Genomic DNA, 16,978 nt, shown 5'->3' with positions numbered 1-16,978 from the left:
GGTGGGTTGAACAAAAGCAACTTAACCCTTGGGCTGTGAGGTGGGAAGAAAATCACGAGCCTCCCCAGGCAGAACCAGCCCACTCGGTCTGGGAGGGATGTTTTCACTTCAGTGACAAGATGCTCTGTCTGCTTTCCCTTGCTGCCACTCTCTGCTCCTTAATCCCCCTCACTCGTGCCTCATTCCCACAGCTCCTGCACTGCAGGACAGCCCAGCCAGCCCCAAATATTGCTGCTTTGCCCAGCAGGGTCACAGGGAAGTGGAGAAGCTGTGCCCTTCCCCTGCGGGCAGTGCTCTGAGCACCTGAACAGCCTTTTGTTCGCTTCCCCGCTGCTGGGTGGATGTTTCCAGGATTGATGGCAGTGTTGCCATAGCCACGGCAGAGCCAGCAACCCACAGGCACCGGAACGTCGCAGCTGGGATGCTCCTGCTCCTTGCCAATAGATGGAGGTGTTCCAGAGCACAGCCGCGGCAGTCTGGTGGCCAGCTAGCCCGGCAGGGGCAGCACAGGCGATCCAGCCACTTACAAAAAGGGATGGTGAAGGCTGATTTAGCTCCTGCACCCTCAGAGGTGCAACCCTCTCCTGCTCCTCCTCTTGTCCAGGGCTTTTCCCCTAAGAAGACGGACTGGTGGTGTCCTGGCCCACCAGGATTATCAGAGAATCCTTTCTAGCAGAGCACAGAGGGGTAAAGGTGTCTGTCCCTCTCCTCAGGGCATTTTGGCAAGCCCAAGAGCTGAGGAAGGAGGATTTGGGGTATGGGGGAGCAGAACTGCACGGATATGTAAGGATGATGGGCAAAATAAAGAGCCAAAACAGTGGGAGAATCCCAAAAGGAGAACCAGAGAATTACAGAACTGGAGATGCAAAAAAAGACCTTGGAACAGGAATGGCTCAGGGAAGAAGCCCAGGCAGGCTGTAATGGGGATGGTCAGAAAAGCAGGGCTGTTTCTCTGGAACAGTAAAGGAAGAAAAATGTGACAAATAGGGCAGACCTAGTGTTTGCATTTAGCTTCCTGAAGTCCTCTCCTCCTCACTGTGACTCACACCAGCACTAGGGATGGCACAAACACGGCTCACAGAATGCTCCTAAATGCCCTCAGTCCAGCCATGGGGCAGCTCTGCCTTTAGCATCTCCTGCCCTGCTCCCAGGCTCCTGGCAGCATTTCCCAACACGAGCACTTTGTCAGAGCTGCTGTGGAGAGCAGGAGAAAGCCACTCCAGAGGCATCTCCTGCCATGGCACTCCTCAAGTGCCGCCCAGGCTGGCTCTGGCCGCTGGTGGCACTCACTTGGCGATGGCCTCGTCGCGGTCCCTGATGGCCTGCAGGAGCCGTTCGCTCGCCTCCTTGTCCTCGGCAGCGCCGCGCAGCCGGTCCCGCTCCTCCTTCAGCGTCGTCATCTCCACACTCAGCAGCGTCACCTGTGGGCAAAGGGAGGCTGTGAAACCCGGGGCTGCCCAGGGAAATGTACCACAAGTGTGTGGGGGGAAAGCCACATGGGCGAACCTGCAGGTTGAGAGATCCCCAGGTCATAGAAAAAGCTGCGTCTGCTGAGTGGGGCTGTTAGTGCTGGTGCCACCCACCATGAAAGGCGCTGAGTGACTCTGGGACGCTCACCTGGGCAAGATGTGTCACCAGGGTGGCCTCAGTAACATGCAGAAACAGCACTGAAAGCTGGGCAGGGCAGGACCCACCTGGGACTTTGCTGACACTACTGCATCAGTGCTAAAAGGTTGTCCCTCTCCAAGCAGTTTGTACACATCTTTTGAGTTTGCTTGTTATAATTCTGATCTTTCCAGGGTTAAATTATTGCTAACATAATTTACCAGCAAATAATATTTTTGAAGGGACCCTTACATCTTCTGAAGTAATATGAAGCTGTAGACAAAGGATGTGAAAATTCTCTTTCATGCCATGGAAGGTGTTACTGGCACATCTTACAATTTTAATTAGACTTTAAAATATGTCTGGAGTCTTTAATAGTCTGAGAAATGATCTATGGTTTTGGTCCTGTGCAGAGTGAGTTAATAGGGTGTGAAATCATGCAAGGATTGCATTAGCACAGCTTCACAATATTTCATACACATTTAATTTCTTTGTCTAGGGCACACACATGCTCTGTTACACTACTCCACCACCTGGAAACCCTTCCAGCACTTGACCCACCTCCTGCCTCTAAGTGCAGCTCAGTAGTGCTTGAATCTTCAAAGAAATCTTTAAATAGAGGGCAGACAGTCAAAGAGGGCTGATGACATCCAGGGTGTGGGAGGATCTGCTGTTAGTGAGGCACGGCTGGGCTGGGGGGAGGAGGGTGTGACTGCACCCTGTCTGTGCAGAGACTCCCCACGGGACTGGGGGGCTGTGCCGGGGCTGCCAGGGAACTGGGGAGCTGTGCCCTCCCTCAGCCCTGCATGGGGAGCACCTCAGAGCAATGATGTGACACAGAGCAGTGGTGATGGGGTGATGTAAAAGATGCTGAGCACTTCTACAGAAATCCCAGGGGACAGAGGATCCAGAGGCCCAAAACATGCTGTTTGGGGATAGGTTTGGGATTTTAATTGGTTCTGTCCAGGCTTCAGGTAAGAATGGGAGGAAACAAACAGGCAGAAGGCGTGAAATAGCTTCTCAGTGTAGACAGAGAAGAGGATGGCTCCTGTCTCCACTTGCTCACTGTGCTGTTGGGCAGGAGCAATGAATGTGTGTGTGATGCCACAAGATCCTAAAAGCCATTTAGAAGCAGCTCCCCTTTGATTGTATCAATACCAGTGCCAGAATAGAGGGATGAGGAGGCAGCAGAGCACTGCTTCCCCCGCTGGACCAGATTTCCACATGCATCAATTTTCTGTAGCACTGAACAGAAGACGACGCTGCCTCTTTAACAGGTGGTGAGAATAATTATTAACCTGCAGCAAGTGTGAGGCTGGATAACAGGCAAAGCTGTGGGAGACATGTACTGGCTGTGGGAGGTTGGAGTTCCTCTCTGAGAGTAATGGCTGCTGCATTTGTAGCTACGCCTCATCTTTCTCCACATCACACAGAGTTGTGAGAAGAAAACAGAACTGCAGTCCTCCCTTTGCTTACTAAATATTCAGAGCTTTGGCAGCCGGGGACCCCTAAAAGCAGACCCAGGGTTCCAGGCTTGTAATCCAGGGCTGGTCTTCTGGTCCCTCCTGGCTGGAGAGTTTGGGGAGATCAGACAATAAAATCTGTGAATAAATCTCTAAAGGTCTCTGTCAGCACTGCCAGGTTGCAGAGGTCGAGCCCTTGTCTCCTCCATCTCAGGTGTGTTTAAGGGCAAGGGAAGCTGTGTGTGGTGCACAGGACTACAGCAGCACAGCCAGGGCAGTGGCTGGCTCATGTCTCACTGGGGGCAGAAGGCTGGACCTTCAAAAGTGTCTCTTGTGGTGGCCACACTGCTGAGAGGAGCAGTCCTAGGGAAGGATGGGCTGCAGGGCTGCTCCTCTCCCACACTCTGTCCTGATCAGCTGCTGTGGAAGCAGGACATTTCCCACCCTTGCACAAGTGCAGCCACCACTGCCAGGGTATTTAATGATGCTCTCACTCTTTTCCCTTTGGTGGGAGCTCCCACAGCCCTACACAAGGCTGTCAGATCCCTGGTTGTGCTGACTTTCTGAACAGAGGTGTGTTTTCCTATTTATTCTCCAAAGGGTGATACAGCACTGCTGGGAAGACCAGTCAAGGACATTAATCCCATTCCATGCTCCAGAGCAGTTGCTGCTGCTTCTGCTGCAGCCTCCAGATCCTCTCCAGCATCTGGAGTCTTGTCTCACAGAGACAAGGACTGCCAAGCACCTCTTTGGATGCCTGTGTCTACATCCTGCTCTTGGCACAGGGTCTCAGACACAGATGATGCTGTGTGGGGGTGCAATGGGATTCTGTGCTTAGGTATGGAGTTGGTGTTGGGGCTGGACCATTCCTTGCTGTTGAGGTTGCTTCAGCTGGTCCCTGGGGTGCTGCCTGGTGCCAGCCTGGCCACAATTAGGATTCTCTGGGAGTGCTTTTCTGAGGGTTTGTGATGCTGCTGTGGAAGAGGTCAATTCAGGCTGACCTGAATTGCTGCACATACCCCCCTGTGAGGGTTATGTGCACCATTCCATGGATATAAAGGTGCTGCTCAGCAGAGCAGCACCTTTATATAGTAGAGGAAATGTATTGTATTTGAATATCTGTCTAGAGGCTTTGCCCCGGAGGTCCCGGTTGCCCTTGATGGGCAGCAGCTGCAATGTCCTTAATTGGGCTGCAGCTGTAACCAATGAAGGTGACTGGGATAAAAGGGGGCAGGATAGCCAGTCAGGGAGAGCCTTGGAGGAGCCATGGCCTGAGAGAGAACAGCATGCAGAAGAAGGAGTCAGTGAAGATCTGTAGCCATGAGAATACACCCATGAGGTATGGACTTTAGAAATCTGATAACAACATCTTTATATCCATGGAATGGTGCACATACCCCTCACAAGGGCTCAGTGCAGCAATTCAGATCAGCCTGGATACCTTCAGGTTTCCAGTACCCCATATCAAGAAGCCTCATACTTTGAGATCTTCTGTTGAGAAGAATTTAAGTAACAGAGACTGGCTAAAAAGCAGTCTGGGTCTGGGAGAAAAGCCTATATGAAGTTTGGCTGCTTGAGATGATGCTTCAGATGGGCCCCAGACAATTTGTCAGAAACTTGTCAAAATTTAAGCATCCTAAATGCTTAAATCCTCTGCATTTGGTTTAACAAATCTCCCTCATCCAACCATTTTGGCCTAAATCCTCCTGGGTTATTTATCACGTTGGTCTCTTTGATGGAAGGCATGTCTTGGAGGATGAACACTGCTGTTACAAGACCACATGTAAAGTGTGGGAGTTGCTAACCTGGCTGTGCAGTCGCTGCAGCTCCTCCAAACTCTGCCTCAGTTTCCCCCGTTCTCCCTCCATTAATTCCCTCAGGGCTCGTGAATCCTCACTGGTTCTCCTGATCTGTTCCTCTAAGGTGTCGTCGTCGCTTCGCCGAGAGCTCTGAGAGCGGGAGAGAAACCTCTTGCTCAGATTTCACTTTAAAAAAGGCAATTGTATTAATTTGGTACCAGTTTGGGATGAGGGTGCTAAACAATGAAAATGTGAATGTGACTTTGGTAGAGCTTTTTGTTTCCATATACCTCCACAACCAAGGGTGCTCAACCAAGGGTACTGCTTCACACATGATGCAAAGAGCATGCAGAGCTTGGCATAAACCAAATTTACAGAGACCTACTGCCCATTTGGTAGCCCACATGGCTACAGTCTCTGTTTGTGGACGTTTTACAGGACACTCTCTGTTTTATTTAACAAATACAACTTCATCTCTATTCTCTGCCTATAGGTACTTAGGTGAGGAGGGTGAGTACTCCCTCACAGCTCCCTGCAGGGGCTACACTGTTTTCCTCAACACAACACCCCAAATAAGCCCTAATGGCAATGCAAACAGCTTGTAGGGAATGGGACCAGGCCTGATTTGAGCCACAACAAAAAGTGAGGTGTTTTCTTGTAATTCTGCACTTCTGTGGATGATGACTGGTCCCTCCATGCCACCCCCTTTGCTCAACAGCCTGGGGACCACATCCTACAGACATCATCTTGTGCCAGCAAAACCCTTAACCTGCCATGGATTTGAGTTTGGCAGCTCCTGCCAAGACATTTTTACCAATGACAATTCACAAGGACAGAACCTTCCAACATAGGGCTTATGATGTTTTTGTGATACTATTGCTAATAAAGCAAGGTTAAGAAAATCCCAAAGGAAATAACTGAACCGTGATGTGTAAGGCAACCTGCAATATTTCCACGATGAAACTCTAACTTACTGAAAATCTCAAAGTAAGCCTACTTTTATTAATTTTCCAGAATGACTCCCAGACCAATGACAGCTGTATGAGCTTGAAACTTTAGGTGGTCTGAGCACTTCAGGCTGAAACCCCACATGCTTGGCTCTTGGCTGACCATTTGAGACACAAAGAGTGGGCTGTGCCACAGAGAGACACCAGGACCTTCAGGATCCAGCAGCACCTGCAGCAAGCTCTGGGCCAGGAGACGTGCCCAAGGCAAGGCCTCTCTGTGCCACCACCTTACCGTGGAGTCTGCCCCATCCAGCACGTTCTGGATGAGTCTCTTGAGCTCGCTGAGCGCGGCGCGCAGGCTCCCGGCGGGCACGTCTTTGGCTGAGGAGGTTTCTGAGGACTCGTCCATGGAGGAGTCGGTGGACACGGCCGAGTCGGCGCTGTCGTTGCCCCGTAGGTGGGAGCACAGGTACCTCACCTGGCAGTACGCCTCCCAGAGCTGCAGCCTCAGCTGCAACAACAGAGCCTGACATTAGCCTGGGCTGTCAGGGCCGTGGAGAGCCTCCCTCCATGGCCAAGTGCTGTCACAGACATCTTTTATGAAAAATCCTTTCCTTAGGACTTTTTCTCCTGAGAAGCTGAGAGGCCTCAGGAACAAAATGTAGACAATGGTTATCTGCTGCTGTGGAATGCAACAGGTGCATCTGGGATTGGTCTCATGTGGTTGTTTCTAATTAATGGCCAATCACATCCCAGCTGGCTTGGACTCTCTGTCCGAGCCACAAGCGTTTGTTATCATTCCTTCTTTTTCTATTCTTAACTAGCCTTCTGATGAAATCCTTTCCTCTATTCTTTTAGCATAGTTTTAATATAATATATATCAAAAAATAATAAATCAGCCTTCTGAAACATGGAGTCAGATCCTTGTCTCTTCCCTCATCCTCGGACCCCTGTGAACACGGTCACAAAGTGCAGTGTGGGATTTCCAGCCCTCACAAATATTTGCCACATTGATTTGGAAATGGATGCAGAGGTTTACTTTCATATGGTCAAAGGGTGTTGATGCCAAACCCCAATCCAAATTTTCAGCTCCAAATCCAGATCAGATGCATTAAACTCCCTTTTGCTCTGATCACAGAGGCCTGTGGGCTTCCCCAGAGGCTGGAGGGCAAATACCTGTTCTCGTTCTTGCTCCAGCTCCTCTGCCTCCATGCTCTGCTCTATCTCAGAGAGCAGGGATGTGCTGGTTGTGTTGAGGTTTTGGAGACTTTTCTCCTCGCTGAGCTCCTCCACCTTGCCCTGTAGCTGTCGGTAGGACAGCCTCACCTCCTGGAGCTCCAGCTGGCTTTGGTGCAGCTTGGGAAGAAAAGCACGGAAACAGAAGAATATTAATGGAGGCAATATGGACTGGATCAATCTCTTGGTTTGTGAGGGAGCTGGGAGGGAGGAATGAGTGACACAAAACAGGGTTTCCAGCCAGGAGGAAAGTACTCTTGGCTGGTATTGCTGTTTATTGGAGCCTAATAATCTCCAAGTGTCATTAGACACTGTTTAGAATCCAGAATATCCAGAAAGATAAAAATAGCAGATTAATCAGCACTAAAATGGAGAACATTGTGAAGAAGTTGGGACTCAGGTAAAAAAATTTTCTGAAAACAACACAGCAGGAAGTGGATCCAAAGAGAAAGTGCTATCTACACGTTTTTTAAAAATATATACAAATATATATTTAAAAAAGGAAGAATTACTCAGGGTTGTTTTACAGAACTGAGGATTCAGTGCTTGGTAACCCACAGGAGTGAAATGGAAAAACCTTGCTCTGCCCTAAGCCTCAGAGGGGCCAAGCTCATTTTCTGGGGAGTGGCATTTGGTGATTTGTGGCTGTGAACACCATGGAGATAGTTGGGAAACCACCTGAGCACTGGGATCTCAGAGGTCAGTGACAGCCCTCTGGAACAGCAGAGATCAAGAGGGGCTTCTCTGGATCTAGAGAAGCCCCTTTTGAAGCCAATTCTACTCTTAAAAAATGAAATAAAATGAACTGTAACCAGAGTCCTCTGATTCTTTCTGCATTTACCTTATTTCCCCAGTACCCTGCCCCACTTCCTTGCTCAGATCTCCCTCCTAAGCTGCTCTTTGCTGTTAAGATGCCTCGTTGATGTTCCTGTTGCCTGTCTTCACGGGGAGCACCCCAGACCTTGCTTGCTGCCATTCTTGCATGAGCCATTTCATTCCTCTAGTTGTCCTGTCTCCCAGTTTGTGGCAAATTTTACCCCAAATCATGACTTTTACTGCATCTCCCCATCCCCTCCCTGTCTCACTGCTGCCTCCTCACCTGCAGGTCCTTGTCATGGCTTTGTCTCTCCAGGATGAGCACTCGGTCCTGCAGCTCCTCCACAGTTCCCTGGAGCAGGTCGTTCTCCTCCATCATGGCACTGAGGCGATGCTCCAGCTCCCGCTTCCTGTCCGTCAGCATCTTGATCTGCAGGGCAAAGAGAGGCCCTGTCAGACTTTGCAGGGAGCAGAGAGGAGAGACACCACATTCCCAGGAGAGAAATGAAACAGCAACAAGCAGAAGGATGTACACAGGTGTTCTGTACCTGTATGACAGAAACTACCTCTGTGTGTGGTTTAAAGCTTAGGAAAGCTCTGAAAGGAACCAACTGCTTTCCCAGGCTGCAGGGCCTGCTCCAAAGGGGCTGGGTGTGCACTGGCAGGAATATGCAAGGCATATTCCTTGAAATCAATATTAAGTGGAGACCACCCCTGCCCACCCCTTGGACCTGAATATTCAAAAGACTGGGAAGAACTGGTTACTTTTTTGGCTGGTCCTGATGGTGGCATTTTCTCCTGTATGGGTGCTGGAGATCACAGGGTGAGCCAGCATGATACAGGGTGAGTCTGTGGGATCCTGCTCCCTGCAGGGAGGGCTGTGCCACAGCACTGCCCATTGCTGTTCTTAATTGGTGTGTGTTCATCAGGTCCTCACCAGGGATTTTTCTGTCTTTTCAATTGTGTAGACTCTTTTCTGTGCCGTGCTTATTTTTAGCTTCCCAGTGATCGGTTGCCTTCAAAATTGGTTCATTTCTTTTAATTGTCAAGGGCAGTGAATTCAGGCAAGGGACAGTTTGCCAAACAAACCCTCCATGACTCAGTTAGCTGGGAACAGTGCAAGGGATGAATCAGCACTAGCCAAGGTCACTTCTTCTGTTTAACCAAGAAGAAGGAGCTTTTCCCCACATTAGTACACACAGGATCTCTGGGGTCTGGTATGCCAGCCATCCACCAGTCCGGCATAACCCTAAATATTCCTTATGACCTCCTTTCAGTTCATGGAGTGTAGACAAATTCAGCAAATTCCTACTGTTTTCTTGGCCTCTTTGGGACCTTGTCTCTTTGCTGCTTTCCAGGTTACTGGAAAGATCTGGCTGCACAAAGGAGTATCAGCCAAGTACGTGGACTTGCTATTTCTGCCGAGTAAAGGCTGCTGGAGGTATTGGAAAGCTGCTCTGAGGTGACTAATGGTTTCTGAGATGTCTCTGCCCACCACCACCATGATTTGCATGGGTTGAAGAAAGAAAAATAAGAGGTTTAATGGAGAGATTGTATCAAGATTTCATATTTGGTAGGCAGAGTAATGAACATGCTGTAAATAATGATACAACATAAAAAACACCACTCTGTCATGAGCCCTGGACCATGGGAAAGGCACAGGGGGAAAGGGTTTGGAAAGCAAGAGACAGGAAGGAGGTGAGGAGACAAGGTGTGGCATGCATGGTGACAGGCATGCATGGTGACAGCAATGGATGTGCAGGCAAACCCTTTCCAAGCCTCCATACTTACTTCAAGGACTTGCTGCTCCACACCAAGGGGAGGGGAAGAAAAGGCGAGGGACCAGCAAGGAGCAGGTGGGAGCGGGAGAAAAGAAATCGAGAGATTTTAGGAAAAGCTTTTCCAGACAGCTTTTAAATAAAAGAAGTGGTTGGGTAGTAGACTTGGACATCTTCTACCCATCTTCTACCTGCCTATTTGATCCCCAGTGAGCCTGCCAGGGAAGGGAAAAGGAAGGAAGTTGTCTCATTCCTGCAAATGTACCTGAGTTAAAACAGGCAGGGGCTCCTTGCTTTCCCAAGTGCATGGCTCAGAGGCAAGAGAGGATTGCTGCTTTCTTTGCAAGCATGAGCAACAGAGGAAAAAAGCCCTTGCAGACCTTCCCACCATTCCTACCAGAGTTTAGTCTGTACTGGACAGCAGCCCTGCAGGAGCACAGCCATAGTTTGGCTCCTGGAAGATCCTTCTCATCCATTCATTTTGCAGGAATGCTGTGGCAAAGGCAGCACTGGAAGGTGCCAGCCCAGCCAGAACACCATGGAGCAATCCTTGCTGGGGCAGTCCTGTGCCACAGTGCTGCCATCCCTCTGCTGGCTCCACTGGGTGACTGTGTTTGCCCAGCTCAGAGAGGGTCATTACACAAGCTCCAAGAGCCCTGGCTGCTTTCTGCAGGAGGGAGGCAGGTGACTCACCTCGGCCTGGAGGCTCTCCAGCCGCACGATGTGCTGGCTGCTGGAGGAATTCTTCTCCCGAAAGTCCTCCCGGAGGGTGTGGACCTGCAGGGAGAGCTGCCGCTCCACCTCCGACGCCTGCAAGGAGACACCAGCTGCAGTTACCCCAAAAGCAGCCCTCTCCTCCTGCCCAGGGAAACCCACCCAGATACACCTTCTGCACAAGCCCAGTTTCAGCAGAAACTCAGAATTTTGCAGAGTTTGGGTGAGTGAAAATCTCATCCTGGACAGACACTGGGGAGAGCTGCCATTTAAACCATGTTGATTTTTCCCTTGGGGCAGCCAAGAGGACACAGCCCATAATTTTTTTCACTGCAAAAAAAACATGGTGACTCCTGTGTCCTAAAGGAAATTCACTTTGCCTTAAAAATTGTAGCCTAGCTGGGGTTGAGGAGAAGACCAGGAAACACTCCTATTAGATTTACACTCTCTTAACCTCTGAACATCTTTGGCACAGCTCTAATATAACAAGTACTCTTTGCCTTTGATTCCCAGCTCCTGTCAAGGCCAGATGGAGAAACATCCAATGCACATGACTGTCAGTGAAGGATCCCTGGGCTTGTCCCTCTTTCCCATTTTGAAGCAGAGATGCCCCACTTATGCAGGGTGGTTTGAGGACAGCAGAAAGGTCATTCCTACCTGCAGGATCCAGGCTTGAGGCAGCCCTTACAAATGACAGCTTAGACATGTTAAGGCCTCTCCAGGCAGCTTTATGGCTGATTTTTACATGTGAACACACTTGCTTAGGCTTGTGAGACAACATAAGGTTTTTATGACTAAATCCTAACGAGACAGCAAAATGGACAGTTTTCTTTTTAATTAGCTTCCATCAGGTTCCATTACACTTAGGCACAGAGCTCCAACTATGCCACAGGGGCTGGGATTGAGCTGATTCCCCCCAAGAGGTGGCATTGCTGTCCTGCTTGGGGCATGTCCAGTGGCAAAAGCCACAGTGCTTTAGACAGGGAGGTGAGATGGGAGGGAGAGATTGGAGCCAGCAGCTGTGGGCAGGCTGGGGAATGCATCTTTAGGTCTGGCAAATGTGGGTCTGGATTTTCTCCAGGTGCTCTGACAGTGCCCAAGGCAGAGCTTCACCAAAGGGTGCAATGACTCTGCTCTAGGAGCTTGTGACTGGAGCAATGAGCACACAGACCCAGCCTGAGCTGCCCACAAAGGCAACACTGCTCCCTTTTAAAAATGATCCCTTATTTTGCACAGTCTGCAGCAAAATATTCCAAACCAGAAGCATGAAGTAAAAGGCTGTTCCAGCTCCATCAAGTGGAGGAAACTGGTGGCCTCAGCACTGTTTGCTTGGAGGGGCAGCAGCAGACAGAAGTGTGGCCACCAAATCAGGCTCTGACCACTGGCTCCTAAAAACAGAAGTGTGTTCCAATGAAAAGAAATAATCTTGTCTACCAATTGGTTTTTAGTTCCCTTCTTATACTGTTTTTTCACTCTTCTTTAAAGCCCCGTATCAGAACCCTTTGCAGATTGCCAACTGGATTTAATAAAGCTTCCTTGCTTGGGCAGGATGCACGGAATATAATGACAGCACAGCACTATAGGAAGGGGGTGGTTATTTTTCTTCCCTTAAGCAACTATAGGTTGCAAAGCATCCTGAGCAGCTATTAATTGGTGACACTAAAGAAGATGGATGGATTGTGCTTTTTCTGAATGATTCACTTGCTTTTGTAATGACTGCTGAAACATCTTCATGCTGAAACACTCTGCAGGAGCTATCAAGGATGAAAAAGCACCAGATGAAAAGCACTGAAGGATTTTGCCTGCAAGATGCTGACCACACTCCCAAGGAGCACAAGTGGCCCCAGAGGAGATGACACACCAGTATTTGATAGCTCACTGTGTAACATAATTTATATGCTTGAAGAATTCTACATACAGAGAGTATATAAATGTACAACAGAGCAGTAAGGAAACAAGGCAGTATTAATGGCATTGTAAAAATCCCTGGTAGGAGAATATATAGCTGCTCTTGCTCGTTCTGCTCCCCATGCCCAGACAGGAGCAGGTGAAGGGATGAGCTGCACGGATGATTCAGATTGTGGAAAGTCTGTTATATGAAAGGAGTCTAAAAAAAGGATGGCTTGTTTTATCTCATGCAGTGAATGCTGAGAGAGGACTCCCTATAAATACATCACGGATGAGCACACAGAAGGGAGAAGCGCTATTTAAGCAGAAGCACAATTTTGGCAGAAAAGAAAGATGTGAATAAACCGGATAAGAGTATATTAAGGCTGGCAATAGGAAGATTTCTACATTTTCAAGGACCTGCTGTAGGATTCCTCTTCCTGCACCATTACAGTAGTAGAAATGGTGGCAAAAAAATTAACTTTGTAATGGAGCTGGGTCACTTTATCATGCAGCTTCTTTCAGAGGGCTGCCTGTGACAGAAGGGAAATGAATTGACCTCAAAGGTCCTCTCCAGTACCAGGCTGCTTGCAGGACTGTAAGACTTGTATTCACCAGCATTAAATCATCATCTGGAATTTATCTATGTGCTGCCCAGCTCACAGGTTCACACATCTTATTGCCACAATTATAACCCACATGGAGGGAAAAAAAGGACTCAGTTACTGTTAGTATTTAGAGCCCTAAAGGCAGACAGGATGTCACAGTGTCACCTCAGTGAACACCACTTGCATCCTACCTCATGCAGTAGAGAAAAGCAAAAACAACACTTGCTTTAGGCTCACACAGTACAGAAAATACTCTCTGACCAGCTGTTTAGCAGAAGTAAACAGAAATGACTGTATTTTGTGTTTCCCTCCACAGGCTAACTAGAATCAGTCTTCATCCAGTTTTTCTAGACATGAAACAGTCTTCTGAGCTGAGCTCTGGTCATGGAATCTTCCTTGTCATGCTACATTTGTTTCATAGGTTATTTAATCCTGCTGCCAAACTAACCCTTCTAACTGATTGTAAAATAGAGATTTTAACATCAGCTTGCATTAATTTATGAAGGCCACCTTGACAGTGTCCAGTATTTCTCAGGCTTTATGGTGTATATTCAGACAGTGTCTGCTTCAGCTCTCAGCACTGCTGGTGGTGTGCACATGCACATGTGTGTTTTAAACCATGAGATTCCCATTGATTACTTCTAACATGCTCTTTCTACTTAGTGGCTTCAGTGAAGATGTAACCTTCCCTCTCCATTTCCTCTTTAATGTTCAATATGGCTTTTGCTGAATGGAAGTGAGTTTGTTCTGCCTCAGCCAGCCTGTAGGGCTTTCCCTTCTCCATCCGTGTTTCCTAAACATTAAAAGCTAAATCTTTTGTGGTTCTGTCAATCACTTAGCAATGCACTGATTTTCCTAGAGACAAGTAATATTCTTTACAGAAAGGAGACATATATTGCCCAACATCACAGCTTTGCTCTGTAGTTAAAAATGAATTAATTTCCTCAGTATGGGCAAATTGGCCAACGCAGCCGCCAGGCAAGATTTGAAACATATCTGCAAAAGCATAGACATCAATTCACAATTAGATATATCCAATCAACTGTGAGATTTGTTTTCTGGTCTTCAGGCAAGGTTTCGATGAGATTTGGGCAGTGCAAGAAGAGCAGGAGGACATTTTGGCTTCTGCTCTAATTAAGGGCTTTTCATCATTGCAAACTTGATTAAGTTTCTCTCGTGATTAATTCCCAAGTGTTAAAATACACAAAGATCTACGTGTGTATATCTCTGGCAGAAAGAGATGCTTGCCAGTTACAAGAACTCCATGAGGTTTAACATCTGGAATGTATGAGCAATAAATACATAAAACAAATATAAATAAATTGGACCACTGATGTTCCTGTGAAGGGGGGATCTTTGAGAAGTCAGGGATGGACTGTGACAAATTAATAGCCTGTAGGTTAGTCTTAGTCAAAGAAAACCTTCCTCTGGGGTAAGAGTTGATAAATAAAGCTAACTGATTACAAAATATCTAGCTATAAGTCATGTCACAAAGAAAAGGAGAATGGAAAAAGTTAAATAGACTGTAGCTGGGTGGAGAAACCAATGTTTCCATATGATTTACTTCTACAAACAAGATGATTAAGATTTAACAAAGGATATTGAAGATTTTCTTGCCTAAAATAGCTAAGAAAGAGAAGTTCTAATTAGTGCTAAATTTGTAACACTCAGGAGAGCGTGTTACCCCTTTTATTAATTTGCTAATAGCTGAGTTCAAGGGACTTCCAGTTCCCACTGTGGTCCCATTAACACTTCAAACCACTAATTGCTGCCTCCCCTGGCTGCAGGTTCCTGGATTCCCAGCTCTTCTCTGGAAGGAAAATATATTTGGCTACTAAAACATAACCAGAGCAGGAAACAACAACAACAACAACAAATTGCTTTAGATTAGTAATTTACAAAAAAAATGTTAATCTGGCTTCTGAGGGAAGTCCCAGAGGATTGGGATTGCTGTCTTGCCACTGCAGCCAGCATCCTGGTGCTGGAAGAACCCTGGTTTTCTGGGATACTTGATCCAGGCCAATAAATTGGCTGTTTCCTAAGCCTTGGCACAATAAACACCATAAGCCACAATCAGTATTTTGCACACCTGGAAGTTGCTCAGTTTGGGAATCTTTGAGAGATTTTTAGCAAAGCTTTGAATGCAGGTCAACTTCAAATTCTTATTTGAAACGTTAGCCCATCCAGGAAAAGTTCTTACATAATATAAGTGCTTGTATTCACCTCCTCTTGGGGCCTTCAGCTTGTATTTGCTGATTGATGTGCCCAGAGGGATTCCCTGAGGAATTCTCTGTGGAGAAGAGCAGTGGCACCCTGGTGGGCTGGCCAGATGCCCACCCAGCTGCTCTCAGCCCCCCTTCTCAACAATGGGCGAGAAAATAAGATTTAAAAGCTTGTGGGTTGAGACAAAGACAGGGAGATTACACACTATTAGGGGAATTTGAAGTTAAAACAGTGGCCAGTAAAATAAAAGGCAAAGCTCAGACCAACCAGTGCCTTGGATTAGCAATGGGGATTTTTGTGGTGAGAGAGAGGATGGAACTGTACTGAGGGTGGATATCGCCCATCCTGGTGGGGTTGTTGATGGTGCTGTTTCCCTGTTTCCTTTGTGGTGTGAGGAGGTTTTTTTGGGACTGATGTCATCAGTGGAGCTGTGCAGGGTGTGTGGCGAGTGGATGCTTTAATGACCATTATGAAATTAGCATTTTGCTGAGGCAAGGGGTGGAATTTATTTGCTGCAGATGCCCAGGCACTGCTGGGGGGCTGAGAGACCCTCTGAGGTGAGGCTGGGGCTGCCCCAGGGTGGACATGGTGAGTTCCACCCCAGCCCCTCTGCGGGCAGGGCTGAGCCTGTCATTCACACCTCTGGAAAAATGCACTCAGGAAAGGGCACAACACCTTCTGCCAGTGTCAGCTGAGGTAAAAAGTGTGTGAAACAGCAACAGCCTCGTGGTTGAAGGAGGAGTAGTAGGGGATTTGGCTAGGCCTTCTCCAGAGACCTCTTCCTGCTTCTCCCCAGTGCAGCACAGGACATCAGAGCTGGGAAGTGCCCCCATCCCTGCCAAATGGGGAGTGGGGCTGAATCCTCCTCACTTCATCCTCACTCTGCTACTGCCCAGCTGTGGGGGATTTCAGGCTGATGAGCTCTCCCTCTGGCAGGAAACAGGCTGCTACAGGCCTGCTCCATTGGGTGAGGGCCCCACACTGACAACAGGGCACGGGGACAAAACAGTAAACAAAAGAATGTTAGTTTTGCACAATAACATTTTTGCACAAAATGAATCTCCCCAGAAAAAAGGAAAACAGAGATCTTGGTCCAAAGGACTGCCAAAGCAAGGAGACTCAGTAATGGAGGAAAGGCACAATTATGACTCTTTTATAAGCATCAGGCTGGGGACACATTAGTGATGGGAAAAGCCTCATGGCTGCAGCATTAAACCTATTCTGAGAGGATTCTGTGAGACAAAGGGCAGCAATGGCAGCTTATGCTAAGCTCTGCACTACTTCCACAGTTTTGACATTTTGGAAATACAAGAATACAAGCTTTTATTGCTTGCATGAAAGTGAGAAATTTTTGCTGTAGATTTGTTCCCTTTCCCTTCTGTAGGACAAGTGGGAAATGCACAGTGTGTCCTTTAACCTCACTCCTATTTACCTGAGTTTTACCATAAAAAACCTCAAGAATGTGTTTCCTCACCACAAGCCCTAGTTGTGCAGTGGGTGGCAATGGGTTAATGCCAATCAACTCTGAGGCCTCACACCTGAGAGGCAGAGGCCCAACTGGCTGAAAGAGAGAGCAGGCAGCACCTGGGGCTTTGTATTTTGGGGTGGAGTGCTCTGGCACCTGCTTCTTGACGTGGAATTAAGAATAGAGGTATTTAGTTCCTTGGTGGAAACATCTGCAAACCATGACTCTTCTCAGGCTGAAGCTGGATTTCTTGTTTTTGGAAGGAAAAGTGTTTGCATTGTATTACTCTAGTTCCCTCCTATATTTCTGGTGACTGGAGGACTGTGTGGCTACAGATGGAGAAAAGGTACTGATTTTTTTTTTTTATTATTTTCAGGTGTCCTTGAAAAGTCCTTTTTATCAAAGATGGTTGACTTTTGCTGCATCACTAAGCAAAG

General features: G+C 47.8%; 1 protein-coding gene across 3 annotated transcripts in view; it reads right to left on the bottom strand.

Annotated features, from left to right (window-relative positions):
- BICDL1 (BICD family like cargo adaptor 1) overlaps nucleotides 1-16,978 on the bottom strand; it is a 49,649-nt gene that overhangs the window by 8,893 nt on the left and 23,778 nt on the right. For 2 of the 3 annotated variants that reach the window (XR_004981196.2, XM_054516723.1), the window contains exons 3-8: nucleotides 10,338-10,454; nucleotides 8,150-8,296; nucleotides 6,991-7,170; nucleotides 6,107-6,325; nucleotides 4,874-5,017; nucleotides 1,291-1,421 (exon numbers count right to left, since the gene is read on the bottom strand). Coding sequence is in view for 2 of the 3 variants with exons in the window: in XM_054516723.1 (XP_054372698.1) it covers nucleotides 1,291-1,421; nucleotides 4,874-5,017; nucleotides 6,107-6,325; nucleotides 6,991-7,170; nucleotides 8,150-8,296; nucleotides 10,338-10,454 (938 nt within the window). In the remaining variant the exon portion in view is untranslated. The remainder of the gene's footprint in view (nucleotides 1-1,290; nucleotides 1,422-4,873; nucleotides 5,018-6,106; nucleotides 6,326-6,990; nucleotides 7,171-8,149; nucleotides 8,297-10,337; nucleotides 10,455-16,978) is intronic. The other variant, XM_054516722.1, reaches the window with a different exon arrangement.

The sequence above is a fragment of the Molothrus ater genome, chromosome 18 (genome assembly GCF_012460135.2).
Source record: "Molothrus ater isolate BHLD 08-10-18 breed brown headed cowbird chromosome 18, BPBGC_Mater_1.1, whole genome shotgun sequence".
NCBI classification, from domain to species: Eukaryota; Metazoa; Chordata; class Aves; order Passeriformes; family Icteridae; genus Molothrus; species Molothrus ater.
The sequence above is the reverse complement of the archived record's forward strand: the minus strand, read 5'-3'. Positions and strand labels throughout refer to the sequence as shown.